Below are 24,250 nucleotides of genomic sequence, written 5' to 3'. Positions count from 1 at the left end.
CTGGAATCATCAGTGGGGTTGGAAAGTGGCAGACAGAACCCGGGAACAAAAGAGATTACAGGAAATGCCAACATCTGATGACCAGTGATGGTGGCCAAGGTCAACAACCAGCAGTAGTGTACAGGTCAAAAGGTCAAGAAACCAACAGACCACATGGCTAAGCTCTGTTCCATCCTGTGGATCAAAAGCATATCGCTTAGTTATGATACAAACTGCATAAAATCCTTTCAGACCAACAGAAGTGCCTAGTTGTATAGGTTAGGGAATAGGTTAGGGTAAAGGTTAGGGGTATAGGTTAGGGTATAGGTTAGGGGTATAGGTTAGGGGTACAGGTTAGGGGTATAGGTTAGGGGTACAGGTTAGGGTACAGGTTAAGGGTATAGGTTAGGGGTACAGGTTAGAGGTATAGGTTTGGGGTACAGGTTAGAGGTATATGTTAGGGGTACAGGTTAGGGTACAGGTTAGGGGTATAGGTTAGTGGTATAGGTTAGGGGTACAGGTTAGGGGTATAGGTTAGTGGTATAGGTTAGGGTATAGGTTATTGGTATAGGTTAGGGGTATAGGTTAGTGGTATAGGTTAGTGGTATAGGTTAGGGGTACAGGTTAGTGGTATAGGTTAGTGGTATAGGTTAGTGGTATAGGTTAGGGGTATAGGTTAGTGGTATAGGTTAGGGGTACAGGTTAGTGGTATAGGTTAGGGGTATAGGTTAGGGTATAGGTTATTGGTATAGGTTAGGGGTATAGGTTATTGGTATAGGTTAGTTGTATAGGTTAGGGGTATAGGTTAGGGGTATAGGTTATTGGTATAGGTTAGGGGTATATGTTATTGGTATAGGTTAGTGGTATAGGTTAGGGGTATAGGTTAGGGGTATAGGTTAGTGGTATAGGTTAGTGGTATAGGTTAGGGGTATAGGTTAGTTGTATAGGTTAGGGGTATAGGTTAGGGGTATAGGTTAGTGTATAGGTTAGGGGTATAGGTTAGGGGTATAGGTTAGTGGTATAGGTTAGGGGTATAGGTTAGTGGTATAGGTTAGGGGTATAGGTTAGGGGTATATGTTAGGGGTATAGGTTAGGGGTATAGGTTAGGGATATAGGTTAGTGGTTCAGGTTAGTGGTATAGGTTAGTGGTATAGGTTAGTGGTATAGGTTAGTGGTATAGGTTAGGGTACAGCTTAGTGGTATAGGTTAGGGGTATAGTTTAGTTGTATAGGTTAGTGGTATAGGTTAGGGGGTATAGGTTAGGGTAGGTTAGTGGTATAGGTTAGGGTATAGGTTAGAGGTATATGTTAGGGGTACAGGTTAGGGTACAGGTTAGGGGTATAGGTTAGTGGTATAGGTTTACAGGTTAGGGGTATAGGTTAGGGGTATAGGTTATTGGTATAGGTTAGGGGTATAGGTTAGTGGTATAGGTTAGGGTATAGGTTAGGGGTACAGGTTAGGGGTATAGGTTAGTGGTATAGGTTAGGGTATAGGTTATTGGTATAGGTTTAGGTTAGTGGTATAGGTTAGTGGTATAGGTTAGGGGTACAGGTTAGTGGTATAGGTTAGTGGTATAGGTTAGTGGTATAGGTTAGGGGTATAGGTTAGTGGTATAGGTTAGGGGTACAGGTTAGTGGTATAGGTTAGGGGTATAGGTTAGGGTATAGGTTATTGGTATAGGTTAGGGGTATAGGTTATTGGTATAGGTTAGTTGTATAGGTTAGGGGTATAGGTTAGGGTATAGGTTAGGGGTATAGGTTATTGGTATAGGTTAGGGTATATGTTATTGGTATAGGTTAGTGGTATAGGTTAGGGTATAGGTTAGGGTATAGGTTAGTGGTATAGGTTAGTGGGTAGGTTAGGGTATAGGTTAGTTGTATAGGTTAGGGGTATAGGTTAGGGGTATAGGTTAGTGTATAGGTTAGGGGTATAGGTTAGGGGTATAGGTTAGTGGTATAGGTTAGGGTATAGGTTAGTGGTATAGGTTAGGGTATAGGTTAGGGGTATATGTTAGGGTATAGGTTAGGGTATAGGTTAGGATATAGGTTAGTGGTTCAGGTTAGTGGTATAGGTTAGTGGTATAGGTTAGTGGTACAGCTTAGTGGTATAGGTTAGGGGTATAGGTTAGTTGTATAGGTTAGTGGTATAGGTTAGGGGTATAGGTTAGGGTATAGGTTAGTGGTATAGGTTAGGGGTATAGGTTAGAGGTATATGTTAGGGGTACAGGTTAGGGTACAGGTTAGGGGTATAGGTTAGTGGTATAGGTTAGGGGTACAGGTTAGGGGTATAGGTTAGGGGTATAGGTTATTGGTATAGGTTAGGGGTATAGGTTAGTGGTATAGGTTAGGGTATAGGTTAGGGGTACAGGTTAGGGGTATAGGTTAGAGGTATATGTTAGGGGTACAGGTTAGGGTACAGGTTAGGGGTATAGGTTAGTGGTATAGGTTAGGGGTAGGTTAGGTTAGGGGTATAGGTTAGGTTAGGGGTATAGGTTAGTGGTATAGGTTAGGGTATAGGTTAGGGGTACAGCTTAGTGGTATAGGTTAGTGGTATAGGTTAGTGGTATAGGTTAGGGGTATAGGTTAGTGGTATAGGTTAGTGGTATAGGTTAGGGGTACAGGTTAGTGGTATAGGTTAGGGGTATAGGTTATTGGTATAGGTTAGTTGTATAGGTTAGGGGTATAGGTTAGGGGTATAGGTTAGGGGTATAGGTTATTGGTATAGGTTAGGGGTATATGTTATTGGTATAGGTTAGTGGTATAGGTTAGGGGTATAGGTTAGGGGTATAGGTTAGTGGTATAGGTTAGTGGTATAGGTTAGGGGTATAGGTTAGTTGTATAGGTTAGGGGTATAGGTTAGGGGTATAGGTTAGTGTATAGGTTAGGGGTATAGGTTAGGGGTATAGGTTAGTGGTATAGGTTAGGGGTACAGGTTAGTGGTATAGGTTAGGGGTATAGGTTAGTTGTATAGGTTAGTGGTATAGGTTAGGGGTATAGGTTAGGGTATAGGTTAGTGGTATAGGTTAGGGGTATAGGTTAGTTGTATAGGTTAGTGGTATAGGTTAGGGGTATAGGTTAGGGGTATAGGTTAGGGGTATAGGTTAGGGGTATAGGTTAGGGGTATAGGTTAGGGATATAGGTTAGTGGTTCAGGTTAGTGGTATAGGTTAGTGGTATAGGTTAGTGGTATAGGTTAGTGGTATAGGTTAGGGGTACAGGTTAGTGGTATAGGTTAGGGGTATAGGTTAGTTGTATAGGTTAGTGGTATAGGTTAGGGGTATAGGTTAGTGGTATAGGTTAGGGGTATAGGTTAGTTGTATAGGTTAGTGGTATAGGTTAGGGGTATAGGTTAGGTGTATATGTTAGGGGTATAGGTTAGGGGTATAGGTTAGGGATATAGGTTAGTGGTTCAGGTTAGTGGTATAGGTTAGTGGATAGCTTAGAGGTTGATGTGGAACTGAGTCATTGGCACGGCAAGAGAAAACAAGAGACAAAGAGGGGGTTCAATTTGTGGCTTTAAACAGCTGTGGTGAGGGAGGAACTGTTGGTTCAATTACAATGTAGATTGTCTTGGGCAAGAGAGCTCAATTTCCTTCCTTTCAACCATTTACATTTGTTCCCCAATGTCTCAATATTTGTTAAAGCCTGGAGAATACAAAGCAGAGTTTTGAATTGAAGAAGTCAGAGAGTCCTCAGAAGATATGTCCACATCATTCATCTGGATTAAATCTCTCTCTCTCTCTCTCTCTCTCTCTCTCTCTCTCTCTCTCTCGTTTAACAACATTGACTAACAATAAGCCAACACTACACACACACCAGCACTACCCACACACCAGCACTACCCACACACCAACACTACCCACAACAACACTACCCCACACCCAACAACCAACACCAACACACACCCACACCAACACACACACCCCAACACACACCAACACTACCAACACACACCAACACTACCACCACACACCACACACCCACACCAACCAACACACCAACACCCACACAACACTACCCACACCCACACACCACACTACCCCACACACCACACACCCACACACCAACACCACACACCAACACTACCCACACACCAACACAACCCAACACTACACCCCACACCACCAACACCAACACAACACTACACACCAACACCACACCACACACACACCCACACACACCCACACACCAACACTACCACACCACACTAACACACACCAACACCCACACACCACACACACCAACACTACACACACACCAACACTACCCACACACAACAACACCAACACACACAACACTACCCACACACACACACACCAACACTACACACACACCAACACTACCCACACCACACCACACACCCACACACCAACACCAACACTACCCACACCAACACTACACACCACACACCCACACACCACACCACACCAACACACACCCACACACCAACACTACACCCACACACCAACACACCCACACCAACACTACCCACACACACACACCACCCACACACCACACCACCAACACCACACCCACACACCACACCAACACTACCCACACCAACACTACACACACACCCACACTACCCACACAACAACACACACACACCACACACACACCACCCACACACCCACACACCCACACCACACACACACACCAACACCAACACTACACACACACCAGCACACACACACCAACACTACACACACACACCACACTACACCACACCCACACTACCACACACCAACACCAACACTACACCACACACCAACACCACACACCAACACCAACACTACACACACACCAACACTACCACACACCAACACTACCACACACCAACACTACACCAACACACACACCACACCCACTACCCACACCAACACCAACACTACACCAACACCAACACACACACCAACACCAACACTACCCACACCAACCACCACACACACACACAACACCACACACACACACCAACACTACACACACCAACACACACACCCACACCCACACAACACCCACACACCAACACCACACACCCACACCAACACACCACACACCAACACACACACCACCACACTACACACACACCAACACCACACACCAACACTACCCACACCAACACTACCCACACCAACACACCAACACCACCAACACACACACCACACACCACACACCAACACTACACACACACCAACACTACCCACACACCAACACTACCACACACCAACACTACCCACACACCAACACACACACACCAACACTACACACCAACACCCACACACCAACACCAACCCACACCACACACACACCCACACCACACCAACACACACCAACACTACCCACACCACACTACACCACACCAACACTACACACACACCAACACTAACACCAACACACACAACACACCAACACCAACACACCACACACCACACACCAACACCACACCAACACACCAACACACACCCACACCACTACCCACACACTACACCAACACCACCCACACACACACACCCACACACCACACACCAACACTACACCACCACACCAACACTACCCACCCACAACACACCAACACTACACCCACACACCCACACAACACCAACACACCCACACACACACACTACACACACACACACACACACCCACACACCCACACCACCAACACACCAACACACCAACACCAACACAACACACACACCCACACACCAACACCAACACTACACACCACACCAACACTACACACACACACACCAACACTACACACACCAACACTACACACACACACCAACACTACACACACACCAACACCACACACCACACCAACACTACACACACACCAACACCACACACAACACACACCACACACACACACACCAACACTACCCACACACCAACACTACACACACCACACCACACCACACACACACACACCAACACACACACCAACACACACCACACCCACACCACACACCAACACTACACACACACCACACACCAACACTACACACACACCAACACTACACACCAACACACACACACACACTACACCACACCAACACTACACACCAACACCAACACACACACCAACACACACACACCACACACCACACACACCAACACACACACACCAACACACACACACCCACACTACACACACACACCACCCACACACCAACACTACACACACACCAACACCAACACACACACACACCACTACCCACACCAACACCAACACTACCCACACCCCAACACACCAACACACCCACACACCAACACTACCACACACCAACACTACCACACACACCACACACCAACACACACACCAACACTACCCACACCAACACTACCACACACCAACACACACCAACACCACACACCAACACTACACACACACACAACACTACCCACACACCAACACACACCACACACCAACACTACCCACACAACACCACACACCAACACTACACACACCACACACTACCCACACCACACCAACACTACCCACACCAACACCACACCACACCAACACTACACACACACCAACACACCACACACAACACACTACCACACACCAACACTACCCACACACCAACACCACACACACCCACAACACACACCACACACCAACACCACACACCAACACCCCACACCACAACACACCACACCAACACTACACCACACACCAACACTACCCACACCCCAACACTACCACACACCAACACTACACACACACCAACACCCACTACCACACACCAACACTACACCAACACAACACACACACACACCCACACTACCCACACACCAACACTACCCACACACCAACACCAACACACTACACACACACCAACACCAACACTACACACACACCCACACTACCCACACACCAACACTACCCACACACCAACACCAACACTACACACACACCCACACCAACACCACACACTACACACACCAACACTACACACACCAACACCAACACTACACACACCACACACAACACTACACACACACACACCAACACTACACACCCACACAACACACACAACACCAACACTACACACACACACCACACACTACCACACACACCAACACTACACCACACACCAACACTACACACACCACACCAACACACACACACCAACACCACACACCACACCAACACTACACACCAACACTACCCACACCAACACCAACACACCACACCAACACCCCACACCACACCACACACACTACCACACACCAACACTACACACACCACACCAACACCACACACACACACACCACACCAACACCAACACACCCACACAACAACACACACACACACACCCACACCCCAACACTACCCACACACCATCACTACCCACACACCAACACTACCCACACCAACACTACCCACACCCCAACACTACCCACACCAACACTACACACACACACACACACACACACACCAACACCACACACCACACACCCACACCAACACCAACACTACCCACACACCAACACCAACACCAACACTACACACACACCCACACTACCCACACACCAACACTACACACACACCCACACTACCCACACACCAACACTACCCACACACCAACACAACCCACACCACACACCAACACACACACACACAACACTACACACACCAACACCACACACCAACACTACCCACACCCACACACCACCAACACTACACACACCAACACCAACACTACACACACACCACACACCACACACCAACACTACCACACACCACACCAACACCAACACTACACACCACACACCCACACACACAACACACCCAACACCAACACCAACACAACACACACACCAACACCAACACTACACACACACCAACACACACACACACCAACACTACACACACACCAACACTACCACACACACCACACACAACACACACACACCACACACACACACAACACACACACACACCAACACTACACACACAACACTACACACACACCAACACTACACACAACACCAACACTACACACACACACCACACTACCCACACACAACACCAACACACACAACACCACACACACACCAACACACACACACACCAACACTACTACACACACACCAACACTACACACACAACAACACTACACCCACACACCCACACTACCCACACCTCAACACTACACACACCACACACACACACCAACACACCACACACCAACACTACACACACACCAACACACACACACAACACAACCCACACACCAACACACACCAACACTACACACACACCCACACACACACCAACACACCAACACACCAACACAACACCACACACACTACCCACACACCACACTACCCACACACCAACACTACCCACACACCAACACTACCCACACACCAACACTACACACACCAACACACCACACCACACCAACACACACACCAACACACACACCAACACTACCACACCAACACTACCACACACCAACACTACACACACCAACACTACACACCAACACTACACACACCCACTACCCACACACCACACACAACCAACACCAACACTACACACACACCAACACTACACACACCAACACTACACACCACACCAACACTACACCACACACAACACTACACACCACCCACACTACCCACACACCAACACTACACACCAACACTACACACACACCAACACTACCCACACACCAACACTACACACACACCCACACTACACCACACACCAACACTACCACACACCACACACCACACCAACACTACCACACAACACCAACACCAACACCACACACCAACACCAACACACACACACCCACACTACACACCACACACCAACACTACCCACACACCACCCACACTACCCACACACCAACACTACCCCCCACCCCAACACTACCACACACCAACACTACCCACACCAACACCACCCACACCAACACTACCCACACACCAACACACACACCCACACTACCCACACCACCAACAACACACCCACACCAACACTACACACACACCAACACTACCACACACCAACACTACTCCACACACACACACCACCACACACCCACACCACACACCAACACCAACACTACCCACACACCACACTACCCACACCAACACTACCCACACCAACACTACCACACACCAACACTACCCACACCACACACCAACACCAACACACACACACACCACACTACCCACACACCACACACCACACAACACACACACAACACTACCCACACACCAACACTACCCACCACACACCCACACCAACACTACCACACACCAACACTACCCACACCACACCACACACACCACACCAACACACCCACACACCAACACTACCCACACACCAACACACCCACACACCAACACACACACCACACACCACACACACACCAACACTACCCACACACCAACACTACCCACACACCAACACACCACACCAACACCAACACTACACACCCAACACCCCACACCAACACTACACACACACCAACACAACACTACACACACACCAACACTACCCACACCAACACAACACTACCACACACCAACACTACACACACACCCACACTACCCACACCTCAACACTACACCAACACCAACACTACACACACACCAACACTACACACACACCACACTACCCACACACCAACACTACCCACACCAACACTACCCACACACCAACACTACCCACACCAACACTACACACACACCCACACTACCCACACACCAACACTACACACACACCCACACTACCCACACCAACACCAACACTACCCACACACCAACACCAACACCAACACTACACACACACCCACACTACCCACACACCAACACAACACACACACACCCACACTACCCACACACCAACACTACCACACACACCAACACACCCACACCCCACCCACACACCAACACAACACCACACCAACACACCCACACAACACCACACACACACACCACACACCCACACCCACACCAACCACACACCAACACTACCCACACACCAACACCAACACTACACACACACCCACACTACCCACACACCAACACTACCCACACACCAACACCAACACTACACACACACCCACACTACCCACACACCAACACTACCCACACCCCAACACCAACACTACACACACACCAACACCAACACTACACACACACCAACACTACACACACACACCAACACTACACACACACACCACACACACACACCAACACCAACACTACACACCACACACCACCACACACACACACACCCAACACTACACCACACAACACTACACACACACCAACACTACACACCCACACCAACACTACACACACACCCACACTACACCACACCAACACTACACACACACCAACACTACACACACACCAACACTACACACACACCAACACTACACACACCAACACTACACACACACCAACACTACACACACACCCACACACCCACACCCAACACACACACACCAACACTACACACACACCAACACACACCAACACACCACACACCAACACTACACACACACCAACACTACACACACACACACACACCAACACACACAACACACACACACCCACACTACCCACACACCACACTACACACACACACACCAACACCACACCCACACACCATCACACCCACACACCAACACTACCCACACAACACACACCAACACTACACCAACACTACCCACACAACACTACCCACACCAACACTACCCACACACACACCCACACACCCACACACCAACACTACCCACACCAACACACACACCAACACTACACACACACACACACTACCCACACACCAACACTACACACACACCAACACTACACCCACACACCAACACACCCACACCATCACTACCACACCACACACCAACACTACCCACACACCAACACTACACCAACACCACACACCAACACAACACACACACCAACACTACCACACACCAACACACACACACCCACACCCCAACACTACCCACACCCCCACACCAACACTACACACACACCAACACCAACACTACACACACACCAACACTACACACACACACCAACACTACACACACACCAACACTACACACCAACACCAACACTACACACACACCCACACTACCCACACCCAACACTACACCACACACTACACACACCAACACTACACACCAACACCAACACTACACACCAACACTACCCACACCCCAACACTACCCACACCAACACTACCCACACCAACACTACACACACACCCACACTACCCACACACCAACACTACACACACACCAGCACTACCCACACACCAACACTACCCACAACAACACTACCCACACCAACACAACACCCCAACACACACCCCAACACTACCCACACACCATCACTACCCACACACCAACACTACCCACACCAACACTACCCACACCCCAACACTACCCACACCAACACTACACACACACCCACACTACCCACACACCAACACTACACACACACCCACACTACCCACACCAACACCAACACTACCCACACACCACACACCAACACCAACACTACACACACACCCACACTACCCACACACCAACACACACACACACCCACACACCAACACACACCAACACAACACACACACCAACACCAACACACACACCAACACCAACACTACACACACACCCACACTACCCACACACCAACACTACCCACACACCAACACCAACACTACACACACACCAACACCAACACTACACACACACCCACACTACCCACACACCAACACCAACACTACACCACACCAACACCAACACACACCCACACCCACACCAACACCCACACACCAACACTACCCACACCAACACCAACACCAACACTACACACACCAACACACCAACACCAACACACACACACCAACACACACACACACCAACACTACACACACACCAACACCACACACCAACACCAACACTACACACACACCAACACCAACACACACACCAACACTACACACACACACCAACACTACACACACACCAACACTACACACCAACACCAACACTACACACACACCCACACTACCCACACCTCAACACTACACACACACCAACACCAACACTACACACACACCAACACTACACACACCAACACTACACACACACCAACACTACACACACAACAACACTACACACACCACACACACCACACCCACCCACACCTCAACACTATACACACACCAACACTACACACACACCAACACCAACACTACACACACACCAACACTACACACACACCAACACTACACACCAACACACACACACACACCCACACTACCCACACACCAACACACACCACACACCAACACCAACACTACCCACACACCAACACTACCCACACACCAACACTACCCACACCCAACACACCACACACCAACACACCCACACCAACACCACACCACAACACCCACACACACACCCACACTACCCACACACCAACACTACCCACACCAACACTACACACACACCAACACTACCCACACACCAACACTACACACACACCAGCACTACCCACACACCAACACTACCCACACACCATCACTACCCACACACCAACACTACCCACACACCAACACTACCCACACACCAACACTACCCACACCAACACTACCCACACCAACACTACACACACACCCACACTACCCACACACCAACACTACCCACACCAACACTACACACACCAACACTACCCACACACCAACACTACACACACACCAGCACTACCCACACACCATCACACACCCACACCACACACCCACACACCAACACTACCCACACACCAACACTACCACACACCAACACCAACACTACACACACACCCACACACCCACACACCAACACACACACACCCAACACTACCCACACACCAACACTACCCACACCCCAACACTACCCACACACCAACACTACCACACACCAACACAACACCCACACACCACACACTACACACACACCCACACTACCACACACCAACACAACACACCAACACACACACACACACCAACACTACCCACACACCAACACTACACACACACCACACACACCCACACACCACACTACCCACACCATCACTACCCACACACCAACACTTACCCACACCAACACTACCCACACCCCAACACTACCCACACCAACACCAACACCAACACTACACACACACCCACACTACCCACACACCAACACCAACACTACACACACTACCCACACACCAACACTACCCACACACCAACACTACCCACACCAACACTATCCACACCCCAACACTACCCACACCAACACTACCCACACACCAACACTACACACACACACCAACACTACACACACACCCACACTACCCACACACCAACACTACCCACACACCAACACCAACACTACACACACACCCACACTACCCACACACCAACACTACACACACACCAACACACCTACACACACACCAACACCAACACTACACACACACCAACACTACACACACACCAACACTACACACACACACCAACACACACCACACACCTCAACACTATACACACACCAACACTACACACACCAACACCAACACTACACACACACCAACACTACACACACACCAACACTACACACCACACCAACACTACACACACACCCACACTACCCACACACCAACACTACCCACACACCAACACCAACACTACCCACACACCATCACTACCCACACACCAACACTACCCACACCCCAACACTACCCACACACCAACACTACCCACACCAACACTACCCACACCAACACTACACACACACCCACACTACCCACACACCAACACTACCCACACCAACACTACCCACACACCAACACTACCACACACCAACACTACCCACACACCAACACTACACACACACACCACACTACCCACACACCAACACTACAACACACACCACACTACCACACACACCAACACTACCCCACCCCAACACTACACACCACACCAACACAACCACACACCAACACACCAACACCACACACCAACACTACCCCCACACCAACACTACCCACACCCCAACACTACCCACACTACACACACACCAACACTACACACACACCCACACTACCCACACACCACACAACACACACACCAACACCACACTACCCAACACCACACACCAACACTACCCACACACCAACACCAACACTACACACACACCCACACTACCCACACACCAACACCAACACTACACACACACCCACACTACCCACACACCAACACTACCCACACACCAACACTACCCACACACCAACACAACACTACACACACACCCACACTACCCACACACCAACACCAACACTACCCACACACCAACACCAACACCAACACTACACACACACCCACACTACACACACCAACACCAACACTACCCACACACCAACACTACACACACACCCACACTACCCACACACCAACACCAACACTACACACACACCCACACTACCCACACACAAACACCAACACTACACACACACCAACACCAACACTACACACACACCCACACTACCCACACACCAACACTACCCACACACCAACACCAACACTACACACACACCAACACTACACACACAACAACACTACACACACACCCACACTACCCACACCTCAACACTATACACACACCAACACTACACACACTCATGACTCATGGGCTTTCTGATGACTACGTGACCCCAACACATTGTTTTACAGTAGTGTTTTCTCAATGGTTCTGATTAGGCAACACTTTTTCCTGCTGTAAAGTCCAATGACCTTAAACCAAGTTCTGCCTCAAAGTAAGTCAGAATCAAACACTGATTAGGAGGGATTTGTATCGTTAAAACACAGTGGAGAGCTTCCTCGCCTTCACACACACACACACACACACACACACACACACACACACACACACACACACACACACACACACACACACACACACACACACACACACACACACACACACTGAGGTATTAAAGGGAATGACTGTTATTAAAGGGAACAATGACTGAGTTATTACAGGGAATGACTGAGTTATTAAAGGGAATGACTGAGTTATTAAAGGGAATAATGACTGAGTTATTAAAGGGAATAATGACAGAGTTATTAAAGGGAATAATGACGGAGTTATTAAAGGGAATAATGACTGAGTTATTAAAGGGAATGACTGAGTTATTAAAGGGAATAATGACTGAGTTATTAAAGGGAATAATGACTGAGTTATTAAAGGGAAGAATGTCTGAGTTATTACAGGGAAGAATGATTGAGTTATTAAAGGGAATGACTGAGTTATTACAGGGAAGAATGACTGAGTTATTACAGGGATGAATGACTGAGTTATTAAAGGGAATGACTGAGTTATTAAAGGGAAGAATGACTGAGTTATTAAAGGGAATGACTGAGTTATTAAAGGGAATGACTGAATTATTAAAGGGAATGACTGAGTTATTAAAGGGAATGACTGAGTTATTAAAGGGAATGACTGAATTATTAAAGGGAATGACTGAGTTATTACAGGGAAGAATGACTGAGTTATTAAAGGGAATGACTGAGTTATTAAAGGGAATGACTGAGTTATTAAAGGGAATAATGACTGAGTTATTACAGGGAAGAATGACTGAGTTATTACAGGGAATGACTGAGTTATTAAAGGGAATGACTGAGTTATTACAGGGAAGAATGACTGAGTTATTAAAGGGAATGACTGAGTTATTAAAGGGAATAATGACTGAGTTATTACAGGGAAGAATGACTGAGTTATTACAGGGAATGACTGAGTTATTAAAGGGAATGACTGAGTTATTACAGGGAAGAATGACTGAGTTATTACAGGGAATGACTGAGTTATTAAAGGGAATGACTGAATTATTAAAGGGAATGACTGAGTTATTAAAGGGAATGACTGAGTTATTACAGGGAAGAATGACTGAGTTATTAAAGGGAATGACTGAGTTATTACAGGGAATAATGACTGAGTTATTACAGGGAAGAATGACTGAGTTATTACAGGGAATGACTGAGTTATTAAAGGGAATGACTGAGTTATTACAGGGAAGAATGACTGAGTTATTACAGGGAATGACTGAGTTATTAAAGGGAATGACTGAGTTATTACAGGGAAGAATGACTGAGTTATTACAGGGAATGACTGAGTTATTAAAGGGAATAATGACAGTTATTACAGGGAAGAATGACTGAGTTATTAAAGGGAATGACTGAGCTATTACAGTGAAGAATGACTCAAGAAGTTGCAGCATCACACTCAGATCCTGGGCGTCACCCATTGATTAATAGCGGGTCAAACTTATAACTCATAGTATGTCGTCTACTAAGGCTCAATACCGGGACCAAAGTTATTACAATAATCTGTAGTTGATTCCCCAGATAGACATTAGGCCTTGTCACGAGATGGGGACTCCACTGTTTCACCCAACATCACATCATGATTCAATTCAAAAGTAGAAAAGAAAACACATAATGACAGGGAGTCCAGTGACTCGTTTGTTTGTGCCTTCCTTGGAGGGATGTAAATGTGTACGTGTGTGTTTTGAAAATTATTTCTGTCTACGTAAGGGTCTATTTGAAGTGTTCCCTGTGTAGATGCAGTGGTGGAAAAAAGTACCCCAATTGTCATACTTGAGTAAATGTATAGACAAGTAAAAATGAAAGTTACAGAGTAAAATACAACTTGAGTAAATGTATAGATAAGTAAAAATGAAAGTTACAGAGTAAAATACAACTTGAGTAAATGTATAGATAAGTAAAAATGAAAGTTACAGAGTAAAATACAACTTGAGTAAATGTATAGATAAGTAAAAATGAAAGTTACAGAGTAAAATACAACTTGAGTAAATGTATAGATGTCGTAATAGAAAGTTATTCAAGTAAAAATGAAAGTTACAGAGTAAAATACTACTTGAGTAAAAGTCTAAAAGTGTTTGGTTCTAAATATACTTAAGTATCAAAAGTAAAACTATAAATATTTTTCAAATTCCTTATATTAAGCAAAGCAGACGGCACTATTTAATTGTTTTAAAAATCTACAGATTACATTTAGTACTACACTCCAACACTCAGACATAATTTACAAATGAAGCATGTGTGTTTAGTTTAGTACTAAATGTAACGAGTACTTTTGGGAAAATGTAGGGATTAAATAGTACATTATTTTCTTTAGGAATGTAGTAAAGTAAAAGTAAAAGTTGTCAAAAATATAAATAGTAAAGTAAATTACAAATACCCTCCAAAACTACTTAAAGAGTACTTGAAAATATTTCTACTCAAGTACTTTATGCCACTGTGTATATGATATAATATACTTTATTGTTCCCGAGGGGACATTTGACTTGAACAGCTAAAGTCTAAGTGTGAAAGGGATACATACAGATTTTCCCTTCCGGAAGTGGAGTTGGTTTCCTGCCAGGGTGAAGTAGCGAGTCTTCCAGCGTTTGATGAACTTCCAGCGAACCTGCTTCTCCTTCAGTTTCCCCTCTATCAGTGGCTGGCCATCCTCGTTCACCACTGGAGAGACAAATCAAAACAACATAACGCTCAATCAGTTGTGATTCACAACCACTCAATATTACCACCTGCTTATGGAGTGTATGTAGCCATGTGGGAAACAAACCCACAAGCATCCGGCTCCAACGTGGGAATCAAACCCACAAGCACCCTGCTCCAACGTGGGAATCAAACCCACAAGCACCCGGCTCCAACGTGGGAATCAAACCCACAAGCATCCGGCTCCAATGTGGGAATCAAACCCACAAGCACCCTGCTCCAACGTGGGAATCAAACCCACAAGCACCCTGCTCCAACGTGGGAATCAAACCCACAAGCATCCGGCTCCAACGTGGGAATCAAACCCACAAGCATCCGGCCCCAACGTGGGAATCAAACCCACAAGCATCCGGCTCCAACGTGGGAATCAAACCCACAAGCATCCGGCCCCAACGTGGGAATCAAACCCACAAGCATCCGGCCCCAATGTGGGAATCAAACCCACAAGCACCCTGCTCCAATGTAGGAATCAAACCCACAAGCATCCGGCCCCAACGTGGGAATCAAACCCACAAGCACCCTGCTCCAACGTGGGAATCAAACCCACAAGCATCCGGCTCCAATGTGGGAATCAAACCCACAAGAACCCCGCTCCAATGTAGGAATCAAACCCACAAGCACCCGGCCCAACGTGGGAATCAAACCCACAAGCACCCTGCTCCAACGTGGGAATCAAACCCACAAGCACCCTGCTCCAACGTGGGAATCAAACCCACAAGCACCCTGCTCCAACGTGGGAATCAAACCCACAAGCACCCTGCTCCAACGTGGGAATCAAACCCACAAGCACCCTGCTCCAACGTGGGAATCAAACAGAGAGGACAGGGACTGTTTGGTAATGATGGCACAGAGAGGACAGGGACTGTTTGGTAATGATGGCACAGAGAGGACAGGGACTGTTTGGTAATGATGGCACAGAGAGGACAGGGACTGTTTGGTAATAATGGCACAGAGAGGACAGGGACTGTTTGGTATTAATGGCACAGAGAGGACAGGGACTGTTTGGTAATGATGGCACAGAGAGGACAGGGACTGTTTGGTATTAATGGCACAGAGAGGACAGGGACTGTTTGGTAACAATGGCACAGAGAGGACAGGGACTGTTTGGTAATAATGGCACAGAGAGGACAGGGACTGTTTGGTAATAATGGCACAGAGAGGACAGGGACTGTTTGGTATTAATGGCACAGAGAGGACAGGGACTGTTTGGTAATGATGGCACAGAGAGGACAGGGACTGTTTGGTATTAATGGCACAGAGAGGACAGGGACTGTTTGGTAATAATGGCACAGAGAGGACAGGGACTGTTTGGTAATAATGGCACAGAGAGGACAGGGACTGTTTGGTAAAAATGGCACAGAGAGGACAGGGACTCCTTGGTAATGATGGTACAGAGAGGACAGGGACTGTTTGGTAATAATGGCACAGAGAGGACAGGGACTGTTTGGTAATGATGGCACAGAGAGGACAGGGACTGTTTGGTAATAATGGCACAGAGAGGACAGGGACTGTTTGGTAATAAAGGCACAGAGAGGACAGGGACTGTTTGGTAATAATGGCACAGAGAGGACAGGGACTGTTTGGTATTAATGGCACAGAGAGGACAGGGACTGTTTGGTAATAATGGCACAGAGAGGACAGGGACTCCTTGGTAATGATGGTACAGAGAGGACAGGGACTGTTTGGTAATAATGGCACAGAGAGGACAGGGACTGTTTGGTAATGATGGCACAGAGAGGACAGGGACTGTTTGGTAATAATGGCACAGAGAGGACAGGGACTGTTTGGTAATGATGGCACAGAGAGGACAGGGACTGTTTGGTATTAATGGCACAGAGGGGACAGGGACTGTTTGGTAATGATGGCACAGAGAGGACAGGGACTGTTTGGTAATAATGGCACAGAGAGGACAGGGACTGTTTGGTAAAAATGGCACAGAGAGGACAGGGACTCCTTGGTAATGATGGTACAGAGAGGACAGGGACTGTTTGGTAATAATGGCACAGAGAGGACAGGGACTGTTTGGTAATAATGGCACAGAGAGGACAGGGACTGTTTGGTATTAATGGCACAGAGAGTACAGGGACTGTTTGGTAATAATGGCACAGAGAGGACAGGGACTGTTTGGTAATAATGGCACAGAGAGGACAGGGACTGTTTGGTAATAATGGCACAGAGAGGACAGGGACTGTTTGGTAATAATGGCACAAGAGAGGACAGGGACTGTTTGGTAATGATGGCACAGAGAGGACAGGGACTGTTTGGTAATAATGGCACAGAGAGGACAGGGACTGTTTGGTATTAATGGCACAGAGAGGACAGGGACTGTTTGGTTTAATGGCACAGAGAGGACAGGGACTGTTTGGTACTAATGGCACAGAGAGGACAGGGACTGTTTGGTAATAATGGCACAGAGAGGACAGGGACTGTTTGGTATTAATGGCACAGAGAGGACAGGGACTGTTTGGTAATAATGGCACAGAGAGGACAGGGACTTTTGGTATTAATGGCACAGAGAGTACAGGGACTGTTTGGTAATAATGGCACAGAGAGGACAGGGACTGTTTGGTAATAATGGCACAGAGAGGACAGGGACTGTTTGGTATTAATGGCACAGAGAGGACAGGGACTGTTTGGTAATAATGGCACAGAGAGGACAGGGACTGTTTGGTAATAATGGCATAGAGAGGACAGGGACTGTTTGGTAATAATGGCACAGAGAGGACAGGGACTGTTTGGTAATAATGGCACAGAGAGGACAGGGACTGTTTGGTAATGATGGCACAGAGAGGACAGGGACTGTTAGGTAATGATGGCACAGAGAGGACAGGGACTGTTTGGTAATAATGGCACAGAGAGAACAGGGACTGTTTGGTAATGATGGCACAGAGAGGACAGGGACTGTTTGGTAATGATGGCACAGAGAGGACAGGGACTGTTTGGTAATGATGGCACAGAGAGGACAGGGACTGTTTGGTAATAATGGCACAGAGAGGACAGGGACTGTTTGGTATTAATGGCACAGAGAGGACAGGGACTGTTTGGTAATGATGGCACAGAGAGGACAGGGACTGTTTGGTAATGATGGCACAGAGAGGACAGGGACTGTTTGGTAATAATGGCACAGAGAGGACAGGGACTGTTTGGTATTAATGGCACAGAGAGGACAGGGACTGTTTGGTAATGATGGCATAGAGAGGACATGGACTGTTTGGTAATAATGGCACAGAGAGGACAGGGACTGTTTGGTAATGATGGCACAGAGAGGACAGGGACTGTTTGGTATGAATGGCACAGAGAGGACAGGGACTGTTTGGTAATAATGGCACAGCGAGGACAGGAACTGTTTTGTAATAATGGCACAGAGAGGACAGGGACTGTTTGGTAATAATGGCACATAGAGGACAGGGACTGTTTGGTATTAATGGCACAGAGAGGACAGGGACTGTTTGGTATTAATGGCACAGAGAGGACAGAGACTGTTTGGTAATAATGGCACAGAGAGGACAGGGACTGTTTGGTAATAATGGCACAGAGAGGACAGGGACTGTTTGGTATTAATGGCACAGAGAGGACAGGGACTGTTTGGTAATAATGGCATAGAGAGGACAGGGACTGTTTGGTATTAATGGCACAGAGAGGACAGGGACTGTTTGGTAATAATGGCACAGATAGGACAGGGACTGTTTGGTAATAATGGCACAGAGAGGACAGGGACTGTTTGGTAATAATGGCACAGAGAGGACAGGGACTGTTTGGTAATGATGGCACAGAGAGGACAGGGACTGTTTGGTAATAATGGCACAGAGAGGACAGGGACTGTTTGGTAATAATGGCACAGAGAGGACAGGGACTGTTTGGTACATAATGGCACAGAGAGGACAGGGACTGTTTGGTAATGATGGCACAGAGAGGACAGGGACTGTTTGGTATTAATGGCACAGAGAGGACAGGGACTGTTTGGTAATGATGGCACAGAGAGGACAGGGACTGTTTGGTATTAATGGCACAGAGAGGACAGGGACTGTTTGGTAATGATGGCACAGAGAGGACAGGGACTGTTTGGTAAAAATGGCACAGAGAGGACAGGGACTCCTTGGTAATGATGGTACAGAGAGGACAGGGACTGTTTGGTAATAATGGCACAGAGAGGACAGGGACTGTTTTGTAATAATGGCACAGAGAGGACAGGGACTGTTTGGTAATAATGGCACATAGAGGACAGGGACTGTTTGGTATTAATGGCACAGAGAGGACAGGGACTGTTTGGTATTAATGGCACAGAGAGGACAGAGACTGTTTGGTAATAATGGCACAGAGAGGACAGGGACTGTTTGGTAATAATGGCACAGAGAGGACAGGGACTGTTTGGTATTAATGGCACAGAGAGGACAGGGACTGTTTGGTAATAATGGCATAGAGAGGACAGGGACTGTTTGGTATTAATGGCACAGAGAGGACAGGGACTGTTTGGTAATGATGGCACAGAGAGGACAGGGACTGTTTGGTAATAATGGCACAGAGAGGACAGGGACTGTTTGGTAATAATGGCACAGAGAGGACAGGGACTGTTTGGTATTAATGGCACAGAGAGGACAGGGACTGTTTGGTAATGATGGCACAGAGAGGACAGGGACTGTTTGGTAATAATGGCACAGAGAGGACAGGGACTGTTTGGTAATGATGGCACAGAGAGGACAGGGACTGTTTGGTAAAAATGGCACAGAGAGGACAGGGACTCCTTGGTAATGATGGTACAGAGAGGACAGGGACTGTTTGGTAATAATGGCACAGAGAGGACAGGGACTGTTTGGTAATGATGGCACAGAGAGGACAGGGACTGTTTGGTAATAATGGCACAGAGAGGACAGGGACTGTTTGGTAATAATGGCACAGAGAGGACAGGGACTGTTTGGTAATAATGGCACAGAGAGGACAGGGACTGTTTGGTAATGATGGCACAGAGAGGACAGGGCCTGTTTGGTAATAATGGCACAGAGAGGACAGGGACTGTTTGGTATTAATGGCACAGAGAGGACAGGGACTGTTTGGTATTAATGGCACAGAGAGGACAGGAACTGTTTGGTAAAAATGGCACAGAGAGGACAGGGACTGCTTGGTAATGATGGTACAGAGAGGACAGGGACTGTTTGGTAATAATGGCACAGAGAGGACAGGGACTGTTTGGTAATGATGGCACAGAGAGGACAGGGACTGTTTGGTAATAATGGCACAGAGAGGACAGGGACTGTTTGGTAATGATGGCACAGAGAGGACAGGGACTGTTTGGTAATGATGGCACAGAGAGGACAGGGACTGTTTGGTAATGATGGCACAGAGAGGACAGGGACTGTTTGGTAATAATGGCACAGAGAGGACAGGGACTGTTTGGTATTAATGGCACAGAGAGGACAGGGACTGTTTGGTAATGATGGCACAGAGAGGACAGGGACTGTTTGGTAATAATGGCACAGAGAGGACAGGGACTGTTTGGTAATGATGGCACAGAGAGGACAGGGACTGTTTGGTAATGATGGCACAGAGAGGACAGGGACTGTTTGGTAATGATGGCACAGAGAGGACAGGGACTGTTTGGTAATAATGGCACAGAGAGGACAGGGACTGTTTGGTATTAATGGCACAGAGAGGACAGGGACTGTTTGGTAATGATGGCACAGAGAGGACAGGGACTGTTTGGTATTAATGGCACAGAGAGGACAGGGACTGTTTGGTAATAATGGCACAGAGAGGACAGGGACTGTTTGGTAATAATGGCACAGAGAGGACAGGGACTGTTTGGTAATAATGGCACAGAGAGGACAGGGACTGTTTGGTATTAATGGCACAGAGAGGACAGGGACTGTTTGGTAATGATGGCACAGAGAGGACAGGGACTGTTTGGTATTAATGGCACAGAGAGGACAGGGACTGTTTGGTAATGATGGCACAGAGAGGACAGGGACTGTTTGGTAATAATGGCACAGAGAGGACAGGGACTGTTTGGTAAAAATGGCACAGAGAGGACAGGGACTCCTTGGTAATGATGGTACAGAGAGGACAGGGACTGTTTGGTAATAATGGCACAGAGAGGACAGGGACTGTTTGGTAATGATGGCACAGAGAGGACAGGGACTGTTTGGTAATAATGGCACAGAGAGGACAGGGACTGTTTGGTAATAAAGGCACAGAGAGGACAGGGACTGTTTGGTAATAATGGCACAGAGAGGACAGGGACTGTTTGGTATTAATGGCACAGAGAGGACAGGGACTGTTTGGTAATAATGGCACAGAGAGGACAGGGACTCCTTGGTAATGATGGTACAGAGAGGACAGGGACTGTTTGGTAATAATGGCACAGAGAGGACAGGGACTGTTTGGTAATGATGGCACAGAGAGGACAGGGACTGTTTGGTAATAATGGCACAGAGAGGACAGGGACTGTTTGGTAATGATGGCACAGAGAGGACAGGGACTGTTTGGTATTAATGGCACAGAGGGGACAGGGACTGTTTGGTAATGATGGCACAGAGAGGACAGGGACTGTTTGGTAATAATGGCACAGAGAGGACAGGGACTGTTTGGTAAAAATGGCACAGAGAGGACAGGGACTCCTTGGTAATGATGGTACAGAGAGGACAGGGACTGTTTGGTAATAATGGCAC

General features: G+C 47.5%; 1 protein-coding gene across 1 annotated transcript in view; it reads right to left on the bottom strand.

The window, feature by feature from the left end:
- The window catches only part of LOC115127223 (ventricular zone-expressed PH domain-containing protein-like), a 295,573-nt gene that overhangs the window by 8,064 nt on the left and 263,259 nt on the right, over positions 1 to 24,250 (bottom strand). The window contains exon 15 of the mRNA XM_065000549.1: positions 17,413 to 17,549. Within this exon, the coding sequence (XP_064856621.1) occupies positions 17,413 to 17,549 (137 nt within the window). The remainder of the gene's footprint in view (positions 1 to 17,412; positions 17,550 to 24,250) is intronic.

This window comes from Oncorhynchus nerka, linkage group LG14 (genome assembly GCF_034236695.1).
Source record: "Oncorhynchus nerka isolate Pitt River linkage group LG14, Oner_Uvic_2.0, whole genome shotgun sequence".
Lineage (NCBI taxonomy): Eukaryota > Metazoa > Chordata > Actinopteri > Salmoniformes > Salmonidae > Oncorhynchus > Oncorhynchus nerka.
Note: the sequence above shows the minus strand (reverse complement) of the source record. Positions and strands in the feature narration are given on the sequence as shown.